The sequence below is a fragment of the Felis catus genome, chromosome A2 (assembly GCF_018350175.1).
Source record: "Felis catus isolate Fca126 chromosome A2, F.catus_Fca126_mat1.0, whole genome shotgun sequence".
In the NCBI taxonomy this organism is placed as follows: Eukaryota; Metazoa; Chordata; class Mammalia; order Carnivora; family Felidae; genus Felis; species Felis catus.
The window spans coordinates 57501306-57525005 of record NC_058369.1 but is presented as its reverse complement, the minus strand read 5'-3'; the positions used below and the strand labels follow the sequence as shown (position 1 = coordinate 57525005).

General features: G+C 51.1%; 2 protein-coding genes and 2 long non-coding RNA genes across 4 annotated transcripts in view; 2 read left to right on the top strand and 2 right to left on the bottom strand.

Annotated features, from left to right (window-relative positions):
- Positions 1-23700, top strand: part of LOC123383782 (MAP/microtubule affinity-regulating kinase 3-like) — a 154167-nt gene that overhangs the window by 31474 nt on the left and 98993 nt on the right. The window contains exon 2 of the mRNA XM_045052020.1: positions 892-1073. The gene's annotated coding sequence lies outside the window, so the exon portion shown is untranslated. The remainder of the gene's footprint in view (positions 1-891; positions 1074-23700) is intronic.
- Positions 1072-8992, bottom strand: LOC123383791. The gene is made up of 3 exons (XR_006594002.1): positions 8547-8992; positions 5940-6092; positions 1072-4755 (listed from the first exon to the last, which is right to left on the bottom strand). It is a non-coding gene; the product is annotated as an uncharacterized LOC123383791 (long non-coding RNA).
- LOC109496692 lies at positions 12144-20715 on the bottom strand. Its single transcript, XR_006594001.1, has 2 exons — positions 17456-20715; positions 12144-14839 (listed from the first exon to the last, which is right to left on the bottom strand). It is a non-coding gene; the product is annotated as an uncharacterized LOC109496692 (long non-coding RNA).
- On the top strand, positions 20896-22139 carry LOC123383783 (MAP/microtubule affinity-regulating kinase 3-like). Its single transcript, XM_045052021.1, has 2 exons — positions 20896-21532; positions 21635-22139. Exons 1-2 carry the CDS (start codon positions 21170-21172, stop codon positions 22124-22126), a joined length of 855 nt encoding a protein of 284 aa, XP_044907956.1. The 5' UTR covers positions 20896-21169; the 3' UTR covers positions 22127-22139.

The following is a 23700-nucleotide window of genomic DNA, read 5'->3' as shown; positions in this document are numbered from 1 at the left end:
CTAATGCTGCTGCTACAGAAATTCTCTTTTGAGGTGTTTGTGAATCCCAAGCCCTCCCACCACTGAAAGTCAAGTCTGGAACTCTAAAAGGAAGCATAGGGAGGGAGGCCACATGGAGGAGAGGAGAGGATCCGATAGAGGTTGCTATGTGTCCATGGAGCCCATCCTTCCTCTGCCTCCCTGTCCCTCCCTTCTTCTTCTCTCACCCACTCCCCTTTCTCTGTTATAGCCGAAATTGGTCACAGCCCCGTGGAAGAAGAAAGATGCCTGATGTGTCACTAGGGAGGCGAGGGATCCTTTTGAGGCATGCCCAGTGGGAGGACTTTCTTTTTCTTCCGGTTGAGTCTAGTTTCTCTTCACTCTTTGAACACTTGGAGACATGAATTAATTCCCCTGGTCACTGTGTCACTCATTTGTCGGCTCACTCGGCTGCTCACCCCATCCGTGTCTTCCCATCTTTATTGAGCTCAGCCTTTTTTGTCAAGCAAGAAGGGAGATTTCTTAGGAGAACATAGACAGCCCAAGGACAAGCAGAGAGTAGAGTAGCTGGTCCTCCCCAAAGATGGGAGCCAGCAACTGTTTAAGACATGAGAAGCCAAGCCTGCTGTATCTTTTCGCCATTCTGGGGTCACACATTCACTCACCTCTGCTCCTCTTTGTACATCACTAGACCCTTCCATCTTTTCAATCTCTTGGCTTCTCTCCATTTCCACTGCCATGACCCTAGTGTAAAGTACTTTTCTTTTTTTTTTTTTTGCCTGGGAAACTGAGGCAGCCTCCTGAATTTTCTCCCGAATCCCACCCTTGCCCACTTCCAATCTGTGTCTCTCACTACAGCCAGAGGGATTTTTAGAAATGAACAGTTTATTCAACAGATTTCACTGATCCTAGGAAAGACGTCAAACTCATAAGCACGGTGTGGAACTGGATTACCACTCCCCCACATTCGGTGCCCTGTATCGAAGTGCCCTGCTCGGTTGGAGGATTATACAGCATGGCCCATGGTGTCCTCAGGCATGGCAGAGGGGCTGCTGAACAGTGAAAACAGATGTGAGCACACGCGTGAAGAACCAGTGAGTAATTTACCACTTTTCTTTTCCTTTTTCCACGACAATGGCAATATTCCAGATAGAGACAGACTGCTCTGTCAACCTGAGTCCAGAGGGGAGAGGAGACGAAGGAGAGCCACATGTGCATGTAGTCTGAGACATAAAGAAACTTTATTGTAGGCCACTGAGATTTAGAGGATTGTGTGTTACGCAGCGTAACCCATCCTAACCTAACCGATACGCATAATCCATGAACACTTGCCCATCGCCCCATTGCTTTGCTGAGGCACCACTGGCCTTTCGGTCCTTACACAAGTTGCTCCCTCCCTCCTTACAACATTTGTCTGTGACTCTCTCTCTCCTGGGAAATTTCTTCACTCCCACTGTTGGGCAGTTGACAGTTACTCACCAGTGAGGTCTTGGCTTCGCTGTGAAGTACTCAGGAAAGGATGGCCTGGTCTCTGTTCAGAATACCTAGAATTTACCTTCTTTGTCATTAGAGCTCTTTCACTACACTCTAAGTTGGAGGAAAACAGAGCCCAGGGATTTAGATCATGCTTCTTTGAGGCCCTACTCCACCCCCCACCCATGTGCCCGGGCCCATGCTGAGGGGCTGGAGGTAAGGGGGTACATCAGCCCTGCGCCCTGCTCCCACAACCTGCCCCGTGACGGGGGAGATAGGTGTGCAAGCGGCAGCATTTGAACCCATTATGATCGTTCTAGCAGGAAATTAGTGTAAAGAGGCCAGCGAGAAGGCCGGGAAGAGGGGGAGTCAGAGAGGGCTTTGAGGAGGATTTGGAGGTGTCCAGGTGGGGGAGCTTCCTGGGAGAGTGGGCGATGGGGGGATCTGACGGAGGGATTGTAGGGCAAGAAGTGGTGCCCAGAGTTTCCAGGACTTGAAAGAGGATGAACCCAGGAGAAGTTGGAACCAGAAGTAAATATCTGGCGTCTGTGTGTATTCCTGGGAACACAAGTGAGCGTTCCTGTTGGAGTGCCTTTGCAAGCTCATGGTGTTGGCTTCTTGGGGTCGAGGGATGGTGATAACGATGACAGTGGGTTCCAAGCCCTTTCACACCGTGGATATCAGTGGCAGGCTCTGATCCGGGGGTGTGGTGGGCGTGTGTGGGCAGCTGTGTTCCCGGACACAGCAGCGGGAGAGACATCTTTGTCTCCACTCTGCTCAATGGACATGTGTGGATGCCTTAAATTCCTGACTTTGTCTTCTTCTAAGAAAACCCGCCACGGTTCTTTCTAGTGAATCAAGGCTTCCTGTGTACACAGCCCCGTAGTCATTTAAAACGTGTATCAGGTGAACAAAATGAAAGAGAGACGAATCGCCGAAGCATCACGTCCCTGGGTATGATGTCTCTCCGCGTGATCTTGTTGTTAAAAGAATCCACAGGGACCAGGATGAAACCAGATGCTCCATGATTAGGGGCTGTGGTCACTCATCAGGCCCCTGCTCTGGGGAAGTGAGGTGTTTCCTGGGGTTTGAGGGCCCTGATGGGACATGACAGAAAAGCTTCTCAGCCTCCCAGAAGGTTGGAGGGTGGGCAGTGATGCTGGAAAAGTCACCCCCCTCTGTGGCCCTTGAGTTTCTCGCTGTTGGAATAGGGAGGGAGGTACCATTCCCCGACTGCCAACCTCACTGGCTGTGCGGCTTAGGCAGTAGGTGGACAGTTCTCGGAGAAGCCCATTGATTCCAAGGAATTGTGGCTGTTTGATGGTATTATCTTCATGCGGGTGTGAGGTGGCCCCTGCTGGGCTCCCCATACTGGAGGGGACAGACACCCACAGAAACTGGACCAGACCCAGCACACAAGCTCTCCTCGGGAAAGCTGACCTCTGTGTGGTGGTTGTCTAGAGGAAGGCACGTCAGCGCTCACTGGGGGGATGGGGGGTGGGAGGTAGATGGAATAGCACAACCAAGGAGGAGTCTTGTGAGCTGGGACCATAAGGGGAGGAAGAGGGGACAGGCGGGGGCAGGGGGGCAGGTAGCGAGGGGAGCAGAGGAGCAAAGGCCTGCAGGCCCAGGCAGACCTAGGCGGTGGTGAAAGGAACGCCATCCTCCTGCCTCGGAGAGCTGGTTGAATCTGGCACAACGGGGCCGCTTCCATGGCTCTCTGGGCTAGAGGGTGAAGCTGAGCTCCTGCCTGGCCCTCCGCCCATCTTGCCGTTTTCAGGTCCAGCAGAGCTCACCCGCAGAGCGTAGACATGAGCCTGCCCACCCGACGGATGGGAGCACGGGCTCTGGTCAGATGATGGGGGGGCCAGGGGCCCCCCCGCGGCGGACCGGAGGCCACAGGCGTGGGCAGTGTAGACGCTGAGGCTGCACGCTGCCAGGGTCCGGCTAGGGTCAGTACCAAAGCCAGTCGGCTCCTCCCTAGGGCCCCTGCCTCTCAGACTAGCTAGTGCCTGCTGGTGAGGCATCAGAACCTTCCAGGCCACAGCTGGAGGGATCTGGGTCTCTCCAGATCAGCACGTAGGTATCACTTAGTGTGCCCTCTCAGACTGGCATTCCCGGCAGCCTGCAGGGCCCAGCTGCAGAGCCCAACGCTGCGTGTCTGTGCTCCATGTGAAACAGTGCTGCAATGCACGAGTAGTGTCCGCAGCGGGTCAGGAAGGGGAGGCCTGGGTTATGCACGCCAGCCATTTGGCACTCCTGGTACACCCCCTCATTTTGCATATGAAGAAACGAGGCCCAGAGGGAAGAATGCCCTCGTCCAATTGCCTGTCCTTTCACTTCCCGCTCTGGCCTCTCGACGGAACTCTTGGGACCCCCCGTGACACCACGTGAAAACAGTCAACTATGTGTGTGACAAGGAAATCATACTGGATGTGTCTGGACCCACACCATGTTTCTCTTCTTGTTTTTCCCCTTTGCCTCTGTTCTGTTTTAATACTTCGTGTGTTTCGTGCATTCTGAAGGATGGTGGGACAATGAACATCCGTGGGCCCACAGCTCAACTCCAGAACTAGAACATTCCCAGTCACTTCCATCTCCTCCTTGCCTGCAGGTCACCCCTCTCTGCAATTTGGTGTTTGTTTGTTTGCCATTCTCTTGCTCACAGGCCGACTGAATAAGCCTAAACATTAGATTGCTTCTTCGTTCTCAAGCTCTAAAAACTTCCTCTCTGTACGTAGATCTCTAAAATTTGCATTTTTGTACTCAACATTTCCCTCTCTCTGAGCTTGAGCCGTGCTGCTGTGTAGCTGGAGTTTGCTGTCACCAGTGTGGAAAGAAATTGTGTGACCGTGCTACAATTTCTTTTTGCATTGCTCTGTCAGGGAGTATCTGGGTCATTTCCTCTCTCTCCCTCCTCTTGCTAACAGTGCTGCGACGAACTCTTCTTGGGTGTGCCTTGTGTGGCTCCTGGGAGTGGATTTGCAGGGTGCTAAGGCATGGGACTGGTCAACCTAACAAGAAAAGGCCAAAGCGGTTTTCAGTGTGGCCAGACCAGGTTTCACACTCATCAACCGTGGGTGCCAGCTGATCTCCATCCTTTCAGACCCTCGGTGCTGTCAGATGTCACATGTCTTCCTCACTGTGAGCCTGATGGATGTGAAATCTCTCACGGGGACCTTACCTTGCACTTCCCTGCATCCTCGTGACATCGGGCAGCTTTTCCCGTGTTCATCTGTGCACTCCGTTTCCTCCTCTACGACATGCCTGCTGTGGTCTTTTTGCTCATTGCCTCTCTTCTTCCTGTGGATTTGTAGGACTTCTTTATGTATTCTGGATACTGATCCTTTGCTAGTTGTACATATACTTTTAGTGATTTGTCTTTCCACCCGTCATTTGGTGAAAGGAAATTTACGTTTTACTGCAGTGAAAACTATCGATTTTTTTTATGCTTACTGAGCTTTTAACACCTTGGTAAAGAAATTGTTCCCAACGCCAAGTTTGCAAAGATATTCCCCCAGAATATCCCCCTCTTCAACTTCTCTCTTTCAAATATAGATTTTTAATGTGTCTGGAATGGTTTCCGATGTCCCAGCACCGTCTACTAACTGGGCCGCCTTTCTCCAGTCACATGTCAAGAAGCCTTTTTAAAACTCCTAAGTACTGAGCTCTTCAGATCTCTGATCATTTGTAGCACACCTGCAGTCATTCATGCCTGCTGTCCGCGTGTTCTCCCCTCTCCCTCTTTCTACCATTGCGATCCCTGGTACGTGCAGGTGCCCCAGGAGGCCCTGTGTAGCCATGTATGGATTTTTTTCTATGTTTCTTTCTTTATCATTTTTTGAGAAGGAGAGAGAGAGAGAGAGTGGGGAAGGGGCAGAGACAGAGAAAATCCTAAGCAGGCTCCATGCTGTCGGTGCAGAGCCCGATGTGGGGCTCGGTCCCCTGACTGTGAGATCGTGACCTGGGCTGACAGCAAGAGTCAGACGCTTAACCGTCGGAGTCACCCAGGCGCCCCATCCATGGATGTTTTTGTGAGGATGAGGAAACAGGAGCACAGAGGAGGGTTGAGTTTGTAATGGCCACACAACGACCGTGTTGGGTGACCCCAACGTGGAGTCTGTCTCCGATTCTCTGAAGGCGGGTTCTGTGTTCCTTCCTCTTGGTGTCTGGCTGTGCACAGTAGGGCTGGTGGGTTGGGACCCAGGACCCTGGGGCTGTCAGTGGAGGGATCGGACATGACAGCCTGCCTTTCCGTTTCCATCCCATGGGCTCCCCAGAGCTGGTGTGAAAGCCATTTGGGCACATTGTCCCTGGGGGCCTGAAAACCTCCTGCCACCTCTGCTTCTCACCCCTGCCTCATCCCTCCTGCTGTCGTTTTGATGATGAAGCAGCTGAGGTTTAACTCCTGCCTCTCACTCCCCACCGGCTCCTTGCCCGGTAAGGGGAGGGAGAGCCCTGGGAGCAGTACCCCAGCACCCTCAAACCTGGAACAGAGTCGAATCCTTGCCGGGAAGGCTCCACCCTTGCTCTGAGTGATGCAGAGTCATGGCCTCTGATGATGTGGATGACAACTCACTTCTGCAGCATTTGTGATGTGCCGGGGCCCGGTCTGAGCATTCCGTGGGGTCCTCGTCACCCTGTGTGGAGACACTGTTTTTACACTCATCTTATAGATGCGGAAGCTGAGGCTCAGAGCCGTTATGAGGCTCCAGATTCCACGCTCTTTACCACGAGACTGCATGGTCCCTTTGGACCCCGACCAGGCCCTAGCTCTCCCTCCTGGTGACTGGCCCAGGACCCGGGGATGGGTCTGCCATGGGGCCCCTCACGGAGTGCAGAAGAGCTTTGTCCCTGAACCCTGGATCCATGGTGGGTCTGGGCCTGCCCTGGGCCTCCTTGGCCCTGGAGGGTGCCCTCCCCGGCTTCCGAGGCTGAGCCAGGCCAGCCGGTGTTGCTCCTGTTTGCGGCCAGGGAGTCCCAGCTCCAGTTAGAGACTTCTCTCTTTTGTAGGCTCTAGAAACTTTGAGAAGGGCCCTAAATGGTGGGCCCTCGATTAAGGGGTTTCAGAAGGCAGGAGCCCCAGGGACGCCTTGCTTTGCGAAGCCCCTTGTGTTCCAGGAACTGCTCTCTGTGGCCACCTCAAGACGAGGTGTTTTTGACAAACATGTGTCACCTGCATGACACTTGTAAGCAGTTATGCCATGGCCATAAATCTGGGCTTGTGCTGCCGAGTGCCATACCGGCTCCTACATGTGGCTGAAGCACTGCCAACGGTGTCTCTGCTGGTTTGTCTGGCAGTGGGGGGTGCCAGGCTGCTTCAGGACACATCGGCTCCCAGCCAGTGGCTGTATGCTATGAAGTCCCAATGCCGACGTCTTTCTCAGCATCCCACCCTCCCTTCCTAACCTTCGCTGGCTCCCACTGGATGTCTCACAATGTGGACACTTTTGCACCCAGTCATGCTAATTGCTCTGAAAAGAAATAAAGCGGGAGGAGTGTGCAGGGAGTGACGCAGGCCATTTGTAAGAAAGATCTGTGATCTCCGGTTTGTTTAACAAACCTACTGGGTCAGAGCCTGAAGGAAATGGGGGGGAGCCGTGCGGGTATCCGGGAAGAGCATGCTAGTCAGGAGAGCTGCACATGCAAAGGCCCGGAGGTCAGGTTGGGTCTTATGGGTTGGAGGCAGGTGTGTCTGGAGTGCAGTGAGAGGCGCAAAGCTGGGAGCAGGGTGGGAGTAGGGAGCATCGTGTGGGATGGTGAGGCATTTGGCTTTCACCTGGAGTGTCACGGAAAGCGGCTGGAAGGCCCTGGGTAGGTCCAGGAAACCGCAGAGGAGGCCAGATGGCTTAGGCGCAGCCACTCCCGGGCCAACTATACCTTGGTCGTAACTGTGCTGACTGCAGATCCTAGCTGTAGAGCAGAACCCAGGTGACAGCAAACATGAGGGCCAGGTGACGGTCCCGAGGCCACCAGTCCATCTGTCTGCAGCCAGGCCTCTGCCTATAGATCCTGCAGCCTGTGCATCCTGCCCAGAATGCTGGGATGCCGGGATCAGTTAGTTTCTGCTGCGGAATAACCACCCCGAAATGTAGCGGCTTGCACCAACTGTTGACTTAGCTGGGCAGCTAGCTGCTCGGGCAGGTCTTCCGGGCTCCCTCAAGCATGTGTGGTCAATGGCAGGGGTCGGCTGATTGCCGGCTGGCTGTTGGCCGGGGAGACTAGGGGCGGTGGTGAGTAGGCTACACGTGTCCCATTCTTCCAGGAGGCCGTCTGGGCTTCTGCACATGGTGGTGCCAGGGTCCCGAGAGGGTGGGCACGCAAGGCCACGAGGGTCTTTGTGGCCTACGCCTGAAAATAGCACGGCATCATTTCCACCACATTCTGTCGGCCAGAGCAAGTCACGGAGCCAGCGCAGATTCAAAGTGGGGGGATCTAGACCCCACCCCTGATGGGAAGAGCTGCCCCATCATAGTGCAAAGGGTACGGAGACAGGGGGGTGGAGGAACAGAGCTGTTTAGGGGTCAACCGCAGTGTCCCGTGTTCTGGAGAGAGGAGCAAGGCAGGAGCCAGGGCCCCAGAACAGTCAGCCATGGCTGTGTCTCTGTCGCCCTGAAGAAACCAGACCCCCAACAATCCAGGACTAGGCAGAGGAAGCTCAGACCATTTGTTCCTTTGTCACCAAATGCCACCTAGCCAGTAGCGATAGACTCAACAGTCCCCATGGAGGTGTCTTTCTCTAGGGTGCTTACACCCAAGGACTGCGGAGATCATATGAAACATCGCACACCTTTGGCACCACCTCTTCCAGGAAGCCCTCCAGGCTTCTTCTGGGCTCTCCCAGGCTCACCGCCCTCCCCCCGTCACAGAAGACAGGGTATTTGTGTCCCTCATTGGTACACGTGTGTGTCAGCCTCCTGAGTCAGAAAGGCCAAGGCCTGAGGACGGGGCTGTGTCTCACTCACCCCAAATCCCTACTCCTAGCTGGGAGTGTGCACTGAGGATGAGGCTGGCAAGGTATGGGTATACTGGGGACCTGCATTCAGTGCTGACTCACAGTTGATGTCTGCAAGGGAAGGGGAAGGTCACTGTACCTGGTAGCAGGCCCCAGATGAACTCGGCCTGGAGCCGGGACGGGGGGTGCTGGGAACGCATGCTGGATGCAGGTGGCAGCCAGAGCTCAGCGGAGCAAGGGCAAAGACCACAGTCCTCTTGCAGACAGAAATGGGTCTCAAGCTCTGGGCGCCAGCACCAAGGCAGGAAGGCAGCCCACAGGAGAGCGTGCAGAGAAGCCACTCCGGGTGTTCAAGGCCAGCACTGGGCAGATGGAAAGGCAGGCAGGGCCTGCCAACCCTGAGGAAAAAAGAAACATCAGCCACGTTTGGCTATAGTCAGCTTTCGTTTACTGGAGTTTCCCTTGCCTGAGATCCACTGTACCCAAAATCAATATTATTAGCATTAAAAAAGAGAAGCCAACTAGGATGTAGCAACCCCGAATGCACTGTGGTTTCGGTGCCATCCCAGCGCAGGAGAAAAACCTTCATCACCTTCTCATGCATACCAGAGACAAGGGAGGGAAGAATGGCGGCGGCGGGGGGGGGGGGGGGGAGCTGTCTTCACGAGGCCTCCAGGAGTGCCTCCCTGGGGCTCATAGTGAGTTAAGCCAGCCAGGCTTGTGAGTGTGCCAGCTCGTCCTGCCCACCTGGCGTCAGCACCATTGCCCCGGGCTGGGCCGGGCCGTCTCCCTTGGGGAGAGAGCTTGAAGCTTTTGCAGTTTGTAGTGGTCTGTTGTATTTAGAAACCCGAGCATCCCAGGGTCATAAATTACCTTGAACTAGTTTGCTAACCCTTGTGACTCGGTACAGCGCCTTCTCAGAAGCGGCCAGTTATGTCACGGACTGAGTGAGGCGTGGCCCAGTCCCCGCAGTGAGGCAGCGTGTGCCAGGCCTGGCGTGGATGGTAGCCACCCAGGACCACGGGGACGATGCAGGGAGGTGCCGCAGGTCTGTGCACGGCATTTCTGTGGGAATGCACTCCAGAAGGGAGAAGGGTCTGTGAGTCCATGAAGTGGGATTCTCACTCCCGGCACGTGGTCGTGAGAGCTGTACCACATGGAAGAGGCAGAGGGCACCGTGTAGTTCAGCATTCCTGTTACGTCCCTGCTGGAGGATCAGCTCCTGCTTGCACCTTCCCAGGGATGGGGGCTCATCGCTGCCTGAGACATTGCACACGGACAGGAAGTTAGCTTCCCGCAAATTCCAGCTCCATCATCTGGGTACATGTTCTGAATCGGTGCTTGCAACAGCCTGGACAGAGTGGGAGGCCGTTGCAAGGCTGCTGGCCAGCTAGGACGGCTCTCCCAGCCTTTCCTCCATTGCCACAGCCCTCTGGGCACAACAGGTGCTAAAGGGCCCATCTGGTTAGACATTCCGAGTGTTACCCCTGCACTGCAAGTTCATTGGCCACGGCAATGTTGACATCAAGAGAAACACGTGTCATTTTCTCATCTCTAGAAAGAGCTCCAACGCCCTTCCTGTTTTGTATTCGAAAGCAGAGGGGTGACCCACACTTTCTGGGGTCATGGGGAGGAGATTCAGGTGTGAAGGGAGCATCTGCTTGTAATGTGGGATCCAGTTCCAGGATCCCCTGGCGTTCCTTGAAATTTGCTGGAGAAACACAACCCATTTGATGTGCAAAACCAGGCTTCCAACAGAATGGGACAGCTGAAACAGCCCAAAAATGGACAAACCGCATGAAACAGGTTTTGAAGGCTGCAGCCTTTCAGGCAGTCTGAGCCTCCACGAGCAGCAGGGAACGGGTTTTGCCAGGAGACGCCTGTTTGCGATGGCGCGCGCGCTACTTTCCCCCCGCCGAGACAGGTGCAAACTCAGATGTATTCATTTTCCACAAACGAAACAAGTCGGTTTTGACCATGTTGCAGACCTAGGACTTGGCACCCTTGTTCCCGGGGGGTATGTGTCTGGTTTTCACTCCATTCCGAAGGAGCCTGTGGAGGCTCCCAACTTTGAACCTTCTAAATTTTTTTTTTCAACGTTTTTATTTATTTTTGGAACACAGAGAGACAGAGCATGAACGGAGGAGGGGCAGAGAGAGAGGGAGACACAGAATCGGGAAACAGGCTCCAGGCTCTGAGCCATCAGCCCAGAGCCTGACGCGGGGCTCGAACTCACGGACCGCGAGATCGTGACCTGGCTGAAGTCGGACGCTTAACCGACTGCGCCACCCAGGCGCCCCTCCCAACTTTGAACCTTCTAATGATAATGATTTACTGGTTTCAGGGGGTTCGGGGTGGGGGTGGCGGGGGGAGGTGGGACAAGAAGAGTGATGCAGAGTTTGGAGTCTGAAGGAATGATTAGCTGCGTGGAGGGCCCGGGGCCAGTGCTGATGCTGTAGTTAAGGCACAAGGACTTTCCGCAGCACCAAAGCATCACCTTTTGCTTCTCATCAACCCCTTGAAACGAGCTCAGTCATGTTCACTGATAGGAATCAGTACCACGTAATGAGTGTCCGCCGTGGGTCAGGGCCTCACCGCACCTGTACAACCAACCCCACCCGTTCAAGAGGGTTATGGTGCGCCCCAGTGTTTGAGCTCTGGGAGACTGGGGTAGAGAAATGCTGAACAGCTTCCCTAGACAACACGGCTTTCAAATGCAGATCTGAGACTTCCCACCCAAAGCCTTTCCAGGTCCTGTCCTTGGTGCCTGTGGAAAGTACAGATTTCCAGGCCCTGTCCTTGACATGTCTGACTCGGTAGGGTCGGGGGGCGGGGCCCGAGACTCTGAATTTTGCCCCCTTCCCGCGTGATTCCAGCAGGCAGCCTGGACACCCAGCCTCTGTCCAAGCAGGCCAGCGTCCAGTATTCGGCTGTGCCCAGCTCACCAGTGTGAGCTCAGAAACACCGAACCAAGCAGTTCCCCTGGATCCCCCCACCCCCCACCCCTGGCACAAGAATCCTAAAACCCTGACTGGCATTTTCCAGAGGTCCCAGCAAGCTTCTCGGGACCCTGAGCAGCCAGCCAGTGAAACCTGAGGACTGCTTGTTTGGGGAGTGTGGGGGCTGCTTCTGGAGAAGGTGGGCTTGGTTACAAGTGTTGTCTTCATTGGAACGACGACGTGGAAGGGAAAGCAATGAGTCCAAATTAATCCGTTTTCCTGTGAACGTCTCCCACCACCCCGTGCCAAGGCGAGGCAGCCTTTGTAATTAACTGACTGGGCCTTTTCTCCCCCCAAACCCAAAATGGGAGCGTGCGATTTATTTTGTGTGCGAGGTGGTATGAGAATTGCCAAAGTTGGCAGATGAGGCTGGGATGTTGGTGGAGCTGGGTAAACAGGGCTGAGCTGTCTGTCACCTCCAGGTCGGAATGGGGAGCTGGCTCCAAAGCAGGGACAGGGGCCGGGGCCACGGAGGTGCTGTGCGTGCCGAGGGCTGAGCAGGTGGCCTTGGGAGGAGAGCAGAAACTTCTTAGCACTGTGGATGGGAGTAGAGGCACTACAGTTCTGAAATCAAACCCTTCTCCTCGTCCTACCCTGTGTCACCACGGACCAGACACTGAACTCTCCAAGCGTCAGAGTCCACGTGGGTTCAGCGGTCTTTACTGAGTGCCTGCCGTATGTAGTGGACCCGAGTTCATCTGCCTGATGCGCATAAAGACCATCACTGAGACACGGGGTATAAAGCAAAGCAAGTGTTTATCCCAGAGGCAGGAGGGCGAGCCTCACATCCACCTCCCTAGAGGAGGAGAGTCAGGGGTACTTAGTGGCGAAGGAAAAAGGTCAGGGTACAGAGTTGCGGCTGCTAGCCCTTTGGTTACCCTTTTCAGTCCCCAGGGTCTTTTGACCCGTCCTCATTCTTGTGGGTATTGGGACCACCACCCGGCCGCGGCCGTTACTTCCTGCTGAGGTGGGGTGGAGACTGGGGTTAGACAAGGGGAAACTTTGGGGTGGAAAGGAATGTCCTGCATTACCGGGATTTTTGTACTTTGGTCAATAGTTCCTGTACCATGTTGTGTCTAGGGCTTTAGGGGTACTAGAGAACAACAGGCAGCATGTTGTCCTCGTGGCTTGATTCCCTTGGACCAGTTCCCCCGCGTCGGAGGTTCAGGTCCGGCAGAGGCTCACTGGTCTGAGCCGGGTCCCTTTCGACCTCCTCCCTGCTGACAGGTGTAGGGAACCTGTGGATTCTTGTCATTCAAGTGTGAATCCACGGCTCAATTCCCTGTAGTCTCCGGGGAGTGGGGGGTCAACGGCACCTCACAGGGTCTGACCTGTCCAGTGAGGCTGGAGCTGGTCCTCTGGGCTCCCGCTCTTCAGGTCTTTAGTGACATCTTTAGTGACACCTTTGGATGTCACCAAGGGATTCAGGCAGCGTGAAGACACATCTGTGAGGTACATCCGCCTGCCGGAAGCAAACGCAGGCCCTGGATGTATCCAAATCGCTGGTGGGAGCCCCGCCAGCACCTCCTAGGTCACGAAAGAACATAGAAAGTCTTGCATATGACATTCCACAGGGGCTTAAACCAAGCCCTCTTCTAGGGACCACTCTTTCCCAAAGCAGGGCAGATGGCACGGGTTGTTCCCAAGTGAAGTGGGTTTCTTGGCAGAGCTTTGCCAAAGTTCATTTTTTTCCCTTTTTCCACTCTCTCGGTGTCTCCAGGAAGCGTGTGATTTCCACTGAATGCCCAAGGCCTTGGACGCTGTGGTTGTCACTCCATTGTCACTCTGAATTATTAGCGGCAGTCCAAACCTAGAAATGATCTCGCTTCAAAGCATTTTGACCACTCCCGAGGCCTTCTCTGAACAGCAGGGAGGAACCTCAACCCCGTTGATAAAGGTGTCTGCAGATACAAGCAAACCCCGAGAATTTCCCATTGTTCTTTGCATTCTGGGAAAGGCTGCGTGCCGGTCTTCCCCAGGTTTGGGGCGTCTCAGTTGTATACCCTTGAGAACTTGTGGGCACCCAGTCTTAGGGTTGTTTTTAGCACAAGCGTTGCCTTTTGTAGCATTTCGCTGAAATCGGAGCCCGCAGTATACTTCTGGATCCACTGGAGAGGGGCATCTTTCCCATAACGGGTGCTTCGAGGAATGTGGCTAATTATTTCTTTCATCAGATGCTCTAGGGTAAGGATTCCTTCTATTTCCAGCCGGTGTCAAGGCCAGCACGGTGTCCAAACCCCCACTCCTTACTTAACTCCTCTTTGGTCCTCCAAGGGACGTTGGGGTTGATATGTAGTTAAGTCTATCTTTGGCACGAGAGCTCTTCCAGAGGGTCTTGGAGTCTTTGACGGGCTGCCAGCATGGTTCCCTTGGGCAGTCGGTCCACTTTGTGGCGTCTTCCGCAGCGGACGGTAGCTGATGGGTCACCACTGCACCCAGCTCTTCCTTGTCTTTGACCCGTGACACTGTCCCCATCCGTGAACACGTCCACGTCTGGATGCTCCGATGGCAGCTTGTCCAGTCGGGATGGCTGCGATCAGCTTGTTCAGCTCTCCGTGTGTCTCTGGCGATCTTTCTGAGTGGCCCTTAGATCACCGGGCCACTTTTCTCTCACGTGTACCTCGGCTGGCCTGGCTTCGGTTTGCGGGGCTTCAGGGAAAAGCAGTGTTCGTTCTCAGGGCTTCCAGTCCACACGGTGGGAGAAAACTGGAAACCTTAGTTTGGAGAGTCAGGGTCAGATATTCAAGGAAACCAGAAGAAGTCAGGACCCAGCCCAGGTGTATAGACAACCAACGAAGCCTCCCAGACGGCTCATCGGAACCATGATCTTACATTTTCACAGGTGTGTTACTGGAACAATCTCTCTCTCTGAAACCACCCTCATCTCCACCAAAGAGAGCCAGATTAGGACACGTTTGTTTGTGAAATTGTCCAGTTGAAGCTGGGCCTGTTTACACAAGCGCCATCACAACGGTGATTGGTCATATAGGTGTTGGGTTTTTTCAATCTGCTTCGCTGGAACTTTTCGTAAGGAATGTCAGATTGAACTTTTAACAGCCTTGTCAGGCTAAAGAAGCCAAGCCAAATACTGGCCATCAGCCTTTGCCTGCCATACCTATAGGTGTGGGTGGCTCCCTCTCTTCTCGAGATCCCCCAAATACCCTGAGGTTCCTGCACCTGCCAGGAAGTGACGACCTTCCTTATTCACCTGGTAGGGCTGCTGGAAACTTTGTAAGCAAGGTACGAGGCCAGTTTTCCAAGGGGCTTCATTGGCTCGGCAAAGTCAACCTTAATTAGCTCCTTAAAGCTCTCTGATTGTAGCTGAGTCTAGGCATATCTCCCTCAACTATGACATTCCAGTCAAAGCCTTGGCAACATGACCAATGTTTCCAGTGGCGTCCTGTTGCAAGGAGAACGGATTCGTATCGAACTTCTGCAAATAAATACACTGCCGTGAAAGTAGGAGAATACTCCCTGAGAGTTTTGAATTCTGGTGATACCACGTAGGGAGAAAGGGATAAATGTTTCCTATCTGTGTATGAAGAAATTATTTACCAAGCGTCTGCCAAATGTCATAGGCAGACTTAAATTTAGAAGAGCAAACATTAGAGGACCAGCAATGTTTACACAAGGGTCTGTTTGAAAGCAGTTTCCCCATTAGTTCTGGGACTTCTTACTAAGCTTAGCTTTATGATCCTGAAGGGATCAGAGAGCTGTATTTGTCAATGCAGTGCAGCTGGCAAGGAGATTCTGTGACACACGCTACTTCAGTGGTTAGTAGTACAAGCGATGACGCTATACCAGGACATATCAAACCCTTAGGAATCTTATAAAATCTCTAGGACACTTAGAGCAATCACCCATACAACAAAGCCTAAGAAGGTTCCTCATCGCTTATTTGATGATGCCTCCCATGTCATTTGACACACCAGGGAATAAGCCTAATTCGTCAAAAAGACTTCCATTCACAAGCTGGGTTTTTGGAAGTTGGTGAAATACCAGAAGGTTTCAAAACACGTGCCTAAATAGGATTACAGATCACTACAAAACAGGATACTTATTTAGCCGGGATGGCAAGAAGAGATTCTCAAGGTAAATGCAGACAGCAAGGTAAATGGAGCTGTGAGCAAACCTTAGCTCTCTTAACACTGAGCAGATTCAACTTTCTTAAGGAAGCAAAGACCTAACAGAGACAAGACATAGAAACTTTGTTTTTCTAGGCAGCTTAAAGATAAAGAAAAACCTCTGTTGATAATTTAGACCCATCATCTAAGAAGCCTCTGTCACATGAACAGCGAGAAAACCCAAATTCCAGTCTTATACCGTTGTACTTTGGATATTAAAACTCATTCGTTGCAACAAGATGAATTTTTTAAAAGATATGCAGTCCCTTCTTTCTTCCTCCGTGTCACCTCCCACGTTGATACATACTTATTTGGACAAGGACATCCAGGGCACTGCATGGGTCTGAGTTCTTGTGGCGGGTGTTGGGATGTGCTGACCAGAATGTCCGGCAGGAACCCAGGTCTCCCAGCCATAGCAATGCTGCCTACAGCCTTCGACGCTCAGACATCATCAGGGATCGCCGTGACTGTAGGCAGCGGCCTTGCCAAGGGCATTGCCCGCTGCCCAGGTGGTCACATCCAAAGACGCTTACGAAGAGCCAGCCCCTTCCACCTAAGTTTGGATGCTTCCGAAGGGCAGTCCAACTTTCGGGACGGCTCAGAGAGTCGGCTAAGGCTTCCGTTGAAGTGTCACTGCTCAACTTCTGCCTGACATCGTTCTCTGCCTCCCCCTTCTCTTCCCCGGGGGTCGATCGCTGCCCTCATAAACTTGTTTCTTACATGCGATACTCCAGAATCTCGGCCCCGACCATGCATAGCATTTCTTTCGAAAGATTCCCTTCTCGCAAACCTTCTGCAATTTTCCCTTTCGCATTCCTTCAGATTTTGTCCTACGTTTTCCCCTCTTTGTTTTTTTTTTAATTTTGTTTGAGAGAGAGAGAGAGCACAAGCGGGGGAGGGGGGGAGAGAGAGACACAGAGAGACACACAGAGAGAGAATCTCAAGCAGGCTCCACTTGGAGCCTGACACGGGGCTCAATCCCACAACTCTGGGATTATGACTTGCGCAGAGGTCAGGAGCGGGATGCTCAACAGACTGAGCCACCCAGGTACCCCAAGTTTTCCCTCTTTGAATAACCAGTCTCACTTTCACTAAATACAGAATTTTTTCCCTTATTTGGTCAAGTAGCCTTAATTACATTTGTTAAAATTATTTACATCTGTCTGTCTGTCCTTCGCTTGCCCGTAAAGCTTCAGAAGCCATTGGACAGGGCTCTAACGTCTTTCTCTTTTCCATCACATTTTGTGACAGTCACAACGCCAACAGCTGGTTTGACTTACAGTAAACACAAGCAGAGTGAAACTATCACATTTAATGTTGGCAATTCTAAAGACTTATGTCCATTTTAACTAAACAAACAACGTTACATTAGCTTTCGTACCAAATATTTTCCAAGATCACTTGAACTTGAAAGACACCTGGGGTTAGTTTCTATCTTTCTGAGTTTTAGAACGCCCAGTTCTTTTTTTTTCTTTTAATTTTTTTAAGTTTATTTACTTTTGAGAGAGAGAGACAGACAGACAGAGACAGAGCGTGAATGGGGGAGGATTAGAGAGAGAGGGAGACACAGAATCTCAAGCAGGCTCCAGTCTCTGAGCCCTCAGCACAGAGCCCTACGTGGGGCTCGAACCCACAGACCACAAGATCATGACCTGGGCTGAAGTCAGACGCTTAACCGAGCGAGCCACCCAGGCGCCCCTAGAACACCCAGTTCTTACAAGCACTTGCCTTCAAACCAGCTAAGTAGAGCACTTTTACAAATTAATTTTCACAACCACCACCCGGAGGTAGAGAAACTATCTCACATTTACAACATACATAGACACACGTACCATTCCACAAACAGGGTGCAAGCAAAACCTTAAAGGCCCAGTTTCCTAATATCTCCCTTTTACCAAACACAGCTAAGTGCGAGATGGTCTTACCATTTATGGATCCCTTCATCGGTCGTCTTTCTCAGGAGTCTGATGAATGTTGTGGTGGAGCAGAGTTGCCAAAACAAACGATGGCCTCGTTTGGGAGACTCCAGCCCATAGGGCTGGATGTGCAGATAGATTGTCCTTTCCCAGTGTCCAACGAGGACATGGCTTGTTGTATTCAAAGATGCCCAAAGCAGTCAAAGCAGCTGACAGACCAATTGAAGCCCAGGTTACCTCCGTGAATTCTCCCCTCCCCACCCCACCCCCTGCCCCGCTTCAGCTGTGTCCAGTCTGCGGTGTGGCCCATCCGTTGTGGACGGAGGCTCTCAGAAGAGGTCCATAGATGTTCAGCCTGATTCTGGAGACACTGCTGGTCCTCTCTTTCCACAGACCAGAGAAAGGTCTCTTTTGTCGCTGAGAAAATAACTCATCTGGCTGGATATTTTAGAAAACTCCTCTGGTGACTGTCTGGAAGGTGGCCCAGAGATATTTAGGGTGCATCAAAGCAATGGCGGCCTGATAGAACTAGTTAGGAAGTGTTCTTTCCTGAATTTTTTGGAAGAGTTTGAGAAGATTGGTGTCAATTCTTCCAATGTTTGGTAGAATTCACCAGTGAGGCTGTCAGATCCGGGGCTTTTTTTGGTCAAGTGATCTTCGATTACAGCCTCAGGCTCCTCCCTAGTTATGTACGAATCTCTTCCGATTTTCTCTTTCTTTGTGATTTAGTCTTGGTAGGTTTTCTAGGTCTAGAAATTGGTCCATTGTATCTGGATTCTCCAATTAGCTGGAATACACTTGTTGATAGCACTCTAACCCTTCCTACGTCTGTAAGGAGTCAGTGGCAATGCAGTCATTGAGTCTTCTCTGCCTCCACCGGCAATCCGGCTAGCAGTTTGGTGTTTTCAAAGGACCAGCTCTTGGGTCCATTGATTATCTCTTTCGTTTTTCTAGCCTCTGTTTCATTTATCTCCGCTCTAATCTTTATTATGTCCTTCCCTTTGCTACCTTTGGCTTTTTCTAGTTTCTTAAGTTGCACGTCTATGGTGTTGATTTAAGATCTGTCTTGATGTTTACTGTGAGCGTTTACAGCTATAAATTTCCCCCTCGCCACTGCTTTGTTGTTTTCCAGGAGTTTTGACGCGTCGTGTTTCATTTCCCTTCACCTCTACGTATGTTCGCATTCCACTGTGATTTCTTCTTCGACACATTGGTTCTTTGAGAGTGTGTTTTCAGTTTTCACAGCTTTTTAAATTTTCCACTCTTCCTTCTGTTACCCATTTCTGACTTCATCTTCTTGTGGTTGGAAAAGATACTTTGTATGATATCTATCTTGTGAAATCTACTGAGACTTAACTCGTGACCTAATGCAAAGACTGTCTCAGAGAAGGTCCCGCGTGCCGTTATTGTTGGGTGGGGTCCCGTGCCCGTCTGTTAGATCTGGCTGGGCTATGGTGTTCTTCAAATCCTCTGTGTCCTTACTTACCTTCTGTCTGGTTGTCCTGTCCGTTATTGACAGTGGGATATGGAAGGCTCCAACGATTATTATAGAACTATTTTTCCCTTCAGTTCTGTCGATAATGGCCTCTCATTATGTGTGTAAATGTTTATCATCTTTTCTTCTTGCTGTACTGAACCTCTTAATTCATATAAAATGTCCTTCTTTGTCTCTTGTAACATTTTCCGATTTAACGTCTGTTCTGTCTGGTATTATTACAGCCACTCCACCCTTTCTTTTGGCTACTATTTGCATGGATTATCTTTTTCCTTCCTTTCACGTTCACCTTTTTTGTGTCTTTGGATCTGAGTCCCTTGTAGGTAACAGAGAGTTGGATCCTATGTTTTTATCCATTTCACTAATCTGTTTAATCTGCTTACATTTAAAGTCATTACTGATAAGGAAGGAATTCCTTCTGTGGTTTGCTCTTTGTTTTCTATATGCCTTAATTGCTTTCTGTCTCAAATTTTCTGCATGACTATCTTCTTTTGCATTTAGTTGATTTTTTTTTTGTAGTGAAACATTTTAATTCCCTTCTCATTTCCTTTTGTGTATGTTCTGTGGCGTGTGTGTGTGTGTGTGTGTGTGTGGTTGTGTGTGGTTACCATGGGATTGCTTTTAACATCCTAAAGTTACAACATTGTAGTATCAATTTATACCAGCTTAACCTCAATAACACATGAAAACTCAGCTACTTTACAGCCCTGACCCCACCTTCTGTCAGTTGTTAATGTCACAAAATCACATCTTTATGCATCTTGTGTCCAAAAGCATAGATGAATAATTAGGTTTTTAAATATATCAGTCTCTTAACATAGAGAACAAAAAGTAGAGCTACAGACCAAAGTCATAACAGTACTAGCGTTCATAATTGTCTGTCTGTTTACCTTTACCGGAGATTATCTCTTCAGAAGGCTTCGAGTTACTTGTTCAGTGCCCTTTCATTTCAACCTGAAGGACCCCCTTCACTGCAGGGCCGGTCTAGTCATCAGGGCAAGGCTTTCAGCTTTGGTTGATCTGGGAATGTCTTCATTTCTTCCTCATTTTTGAAGGACAGTTTTCCCAAATGTAGGATTCTTGGTTGACAGCTTTTTTCCTTCAATGCTTTAAACACATCAACCCATGCCTTCTAGCCTCCAAGGTTTCTGATGAGAAATCTCCTCACAACCTTATCAGTGAAAATATGATGAGAAGCAATCTTCCTCTGAGCTTTATAGATGTTAATAATGAGCCTTATCGTGTTTTACACAACACAACATTTCCTTATATGTTGTAGCACCATTTTGAGACCAGGAACTGGGTATTTTAAGTGTAGACATTACGAGGTCTATACAAGCCAAAATTACAGTTTTCTAAACTTGAAGTGAAAAGGCCACTGAACCATCTTATAGATTTTGATTTCTAACAAAGTAAATATCAATCTTGAAAAGCCCACACAAACAAACAAAAAGCCCATTGGGGGTCTTTTTTTTTTTATTGAGTAAAGGGGTTTTGGGAATAAAAAGTGAGGAAACCACTGTGGTCTCAGACATCCCCAGCCATGATTGCATAATTGGCCCATTTCTTGCTGTGCCCTCACAAAGCCCCATTGTGAAGTCATGGCAAGACCTGTCTATATAAGACCCTGGCTCGGCTGGGTGTTTGGTCTTTACAGCCCAGGAAGCTTTGGTGACCTGTCGGCCTTTGACCCTAGCTAGTTTGTTTTTGACTTCTCTTTTTTTCATTTTGTTTATTTTTTTATTTTCATTTTTCTTTTTCTCTACTCCTTTTCTCTCCCAATTTTTTTTGCCTTTTTCTGTTTTTACTTTTTTCTTTTTTTCTCCTTTTTTAGTTTTTCTTTTTCTCAATTTTTCTTCATTTCCTCCCTTCATTTTCTTTGTGTGTGTGTGTGTGTGTGTGTGTGTGTGTGTGAGTGTGTGTGTGTGCGCATGTGTGTGTTTTTCATTTGTTTTTATTTGTGTTAGCGTTTTAGTACAGTTAGTATAGTTCATATTGTTAGTATAGTTCATATTGTTAGTATAGTTCATATTGTTAGTATTGTTAGTATTGGCAAATTTTGTAGGTTGGTATTGTTGGTTAGCATAGTCCGTGTAATTAGCATTATTTAGCGTTAGTATAGTTAGTAGGTCACCATCCTTCAGGGGCGTAAGGCCATTACCGCTGGTGAGGAGGACGTCTGTATTTACGAGATCCCCGAGACCACCAGTGAGGGCAGCGTCCCCACGATGAAGCTGACCCAGTACATCCTAACCGGGAAGCAGTCTGATGTGAAGTTCATCAGGAAAACCCAGGAGGACCCCGCTGGCCTCCAGGGACTTTGTCGTGAAGCCCAGAATATGAAGACCTCAAGTCACCCAAGTATTGTCAAGTCACTCAAGGTGATCAACAGGAAGAAATCGTTAGTCCTCCTTTCAAAATATGTAAGCAGAGACAAGCTGTGTGACGATTTTACGCACCATGGCCAAGTGACGGAGGAGGTTCCAGACAAATTCTGCCAGCTGTTATCGGTTGTGGAGTACTGCCACCAACAAGGTATGATCGGCGGGGATCAGAAGCTGGAGACACTGCTTTTTGACAAGAAGCTGAAGGTAAAACACACGGGGGTTGGACTGAGCATCCGGTTTGCTGGCTACAAACTCCACACTTTCTGGGACAGCCCCCCTTATTCTGCCCCGCGACTCTTCCTGCAGCAAAGGGAGCACACCCCTTCCGCAAACGCTTGGAGCCTGGGGGTGGTTTGGTACTGCTTGGCCACCGGGTTTGAGCCGTTTGAGGGGGAAGTCTTCTGGGAAGCGGAACGAAATATGGAAAACAGGGAACACAGTGCTTGGATTTTCATGTCCCTGGGGAGTGAAAACCTGTGGTACACGTTGACAACCATCCAGCCCAAGATCAGCACACCAACCACAGTCCGCTGCTGGAGCTCCATCGCAACCTGTTCCAGCACAGGCCTGTCCTCAGAGCAGAGTAGTCTGACCTCCGAAGGGACCAGCATAGGGACCACGATCAGCGGGCCCAGATGCAACTCACCAGCCACAAACTCCGACACCAGCAGTGAACACAGGCAGCCAGGGAGGATGTCCCTAGAGCCAAAAAATCGGGTTCTCAAAACTCTTGGTAAATTCAAAAAATTATTCAAAAAACACAATAAAATAGAACCCCAAAAAACTGCAAATAAATGAGAGCCATAAGAGAGCCACGTGTCCGTGCCTTTATTTTATTTTGTTTTTTAACTTTAAAGGGACTTAAATGTTTGTTTTGAAACAGAAGGGACAGTGCGAGTGGGGGAGGGACAGAGAGAGAATCCCAAGTCTACTCTGTGCTATCAGCTCGGAGCCCGACGCGGGGCTCCAGCTCACAAAACAGATGGTGGGGACCAAGAGTGGGACGCTTGAGCCACTGAGGCCCACCCAGGAGCCCCGTCCCTGCGTTTTAAGTGCAGGGAACGATGCTGAGCTCCAGGAAGCCCGGGGACATGGCACAGGAGATTGGCCAGGGCGACAGGTGGGACCAGATCCAGAACAGCTTCACAGGCTGGAGGAGTGTCGGCGGGATAGTGACCTGCTGGATTTGGAGTTGTAGGAAGCACAAGGTGGAGGTGGTGAAGTGTTGGAGTGATGGGGGGTTCGTGGGTCTGGAGCCGATGGCCAAGGAAGAATTCGTGAAGAAGTCTTTGGTGCAAAAAGGTGATTTTATTAAAGCACGGGGACAGGTCCCATGGGCAGGGAGAGCAGCACTGGCGTCGTGACGGGTTAGGGAGAGAGCCAGAATTCCTTGGAGACTTACTCTAGGACTCAAGGTTCCAGGACCTTGAGGGGCTAGCTGTGGCCAGGAAAATGCCGTTTCTTGCCGTTTAATGAAACCTCAGCCATGAGACCCTTTAGATGGATCTGGGCAGGCCATAAGCGAGGAGGATGATTACCAGCATATATGTTGCGGGGGTTGAGATGAAGTAGATTTGTCATTATTTGTCATAGTGGCGTGTGGGCAGCGGGGGACCTGGGGGTGGGTCACCATGGCGTGTGGGCAGCGGGGACACCGGGGCTGGGTCACAATGGGGTGTGGGCAGCGGGTGCCCCGGGGATGGGTCACAATGGGATGTGGGCAGCAGGGCGCCAGGGGTGGGTCACAATGGCGTGTGGGCAGCGGGAGCCCGGGGGGTGGGTCACAATGGCGTGTGGGCAGTGGGAGCCCCGGGTCCCCTTCCAGGGACTGCCCACCTGGTGGGGAAGGAATGAGCTGGGTGGAAACACTCTGGATATCACCCTCTCTTTCCTGTGCACCCACTGGGACCAGACCTCAGCCGGTGGATGTCCCAGCTCTCCCTACCCCACCCTCCCCCCTGCGGTCCTCCTCCTCCCTTCTGCCCTGGCTCCGGACTCACCTGCTCTCACTGGCCACAGGTGCAGGGTCCATCATGGCCCCCTTCCCTTCATGTCTCACTTTGGCCACCTCCAGAAGCTGACTTGGATGACCACGCATAGCAGGCTCTTTTTGCCCAGATGTTGGGTCAACAGTAATCCACTTATCTCACTGGAAAGTCTCAAGACACCACATAAAACCAAATCATGGCTCTGTGCCCTCTGTATACATGACAGAGAACCCCAATATAACAGACTGGTGAGCAAGGAGGTGGGGGGAGATCAGAGGGTCCCTAGTAATGGCCCCCGAGTTGGAACTACTGAGAGGCTTGTCACCTCTGGGTCCCCCAGGAGATTCACTCCTCTCTCCCCTTCATCCCCGACCAGAAACACTC

What these genes read in the sequence shown, in the direction of transcription:
- LOC123383783 (XM_045052021.1), top strand. Translation starts at nt 21,170, where the DNA reads ATGAAGCTGACCCAGTACATCCTAACCGGGAAGCAGTCTGATGTGAAG. An exon ending in TTTTTGACAAGAAGCTGAAG is followed by an intron (nt 21,533 to 21,634) that starts GTAAAACACACG and finishes CTCTTCCTGCAG; the next exon opens with CAAAGGGAGCACACCCCTTC.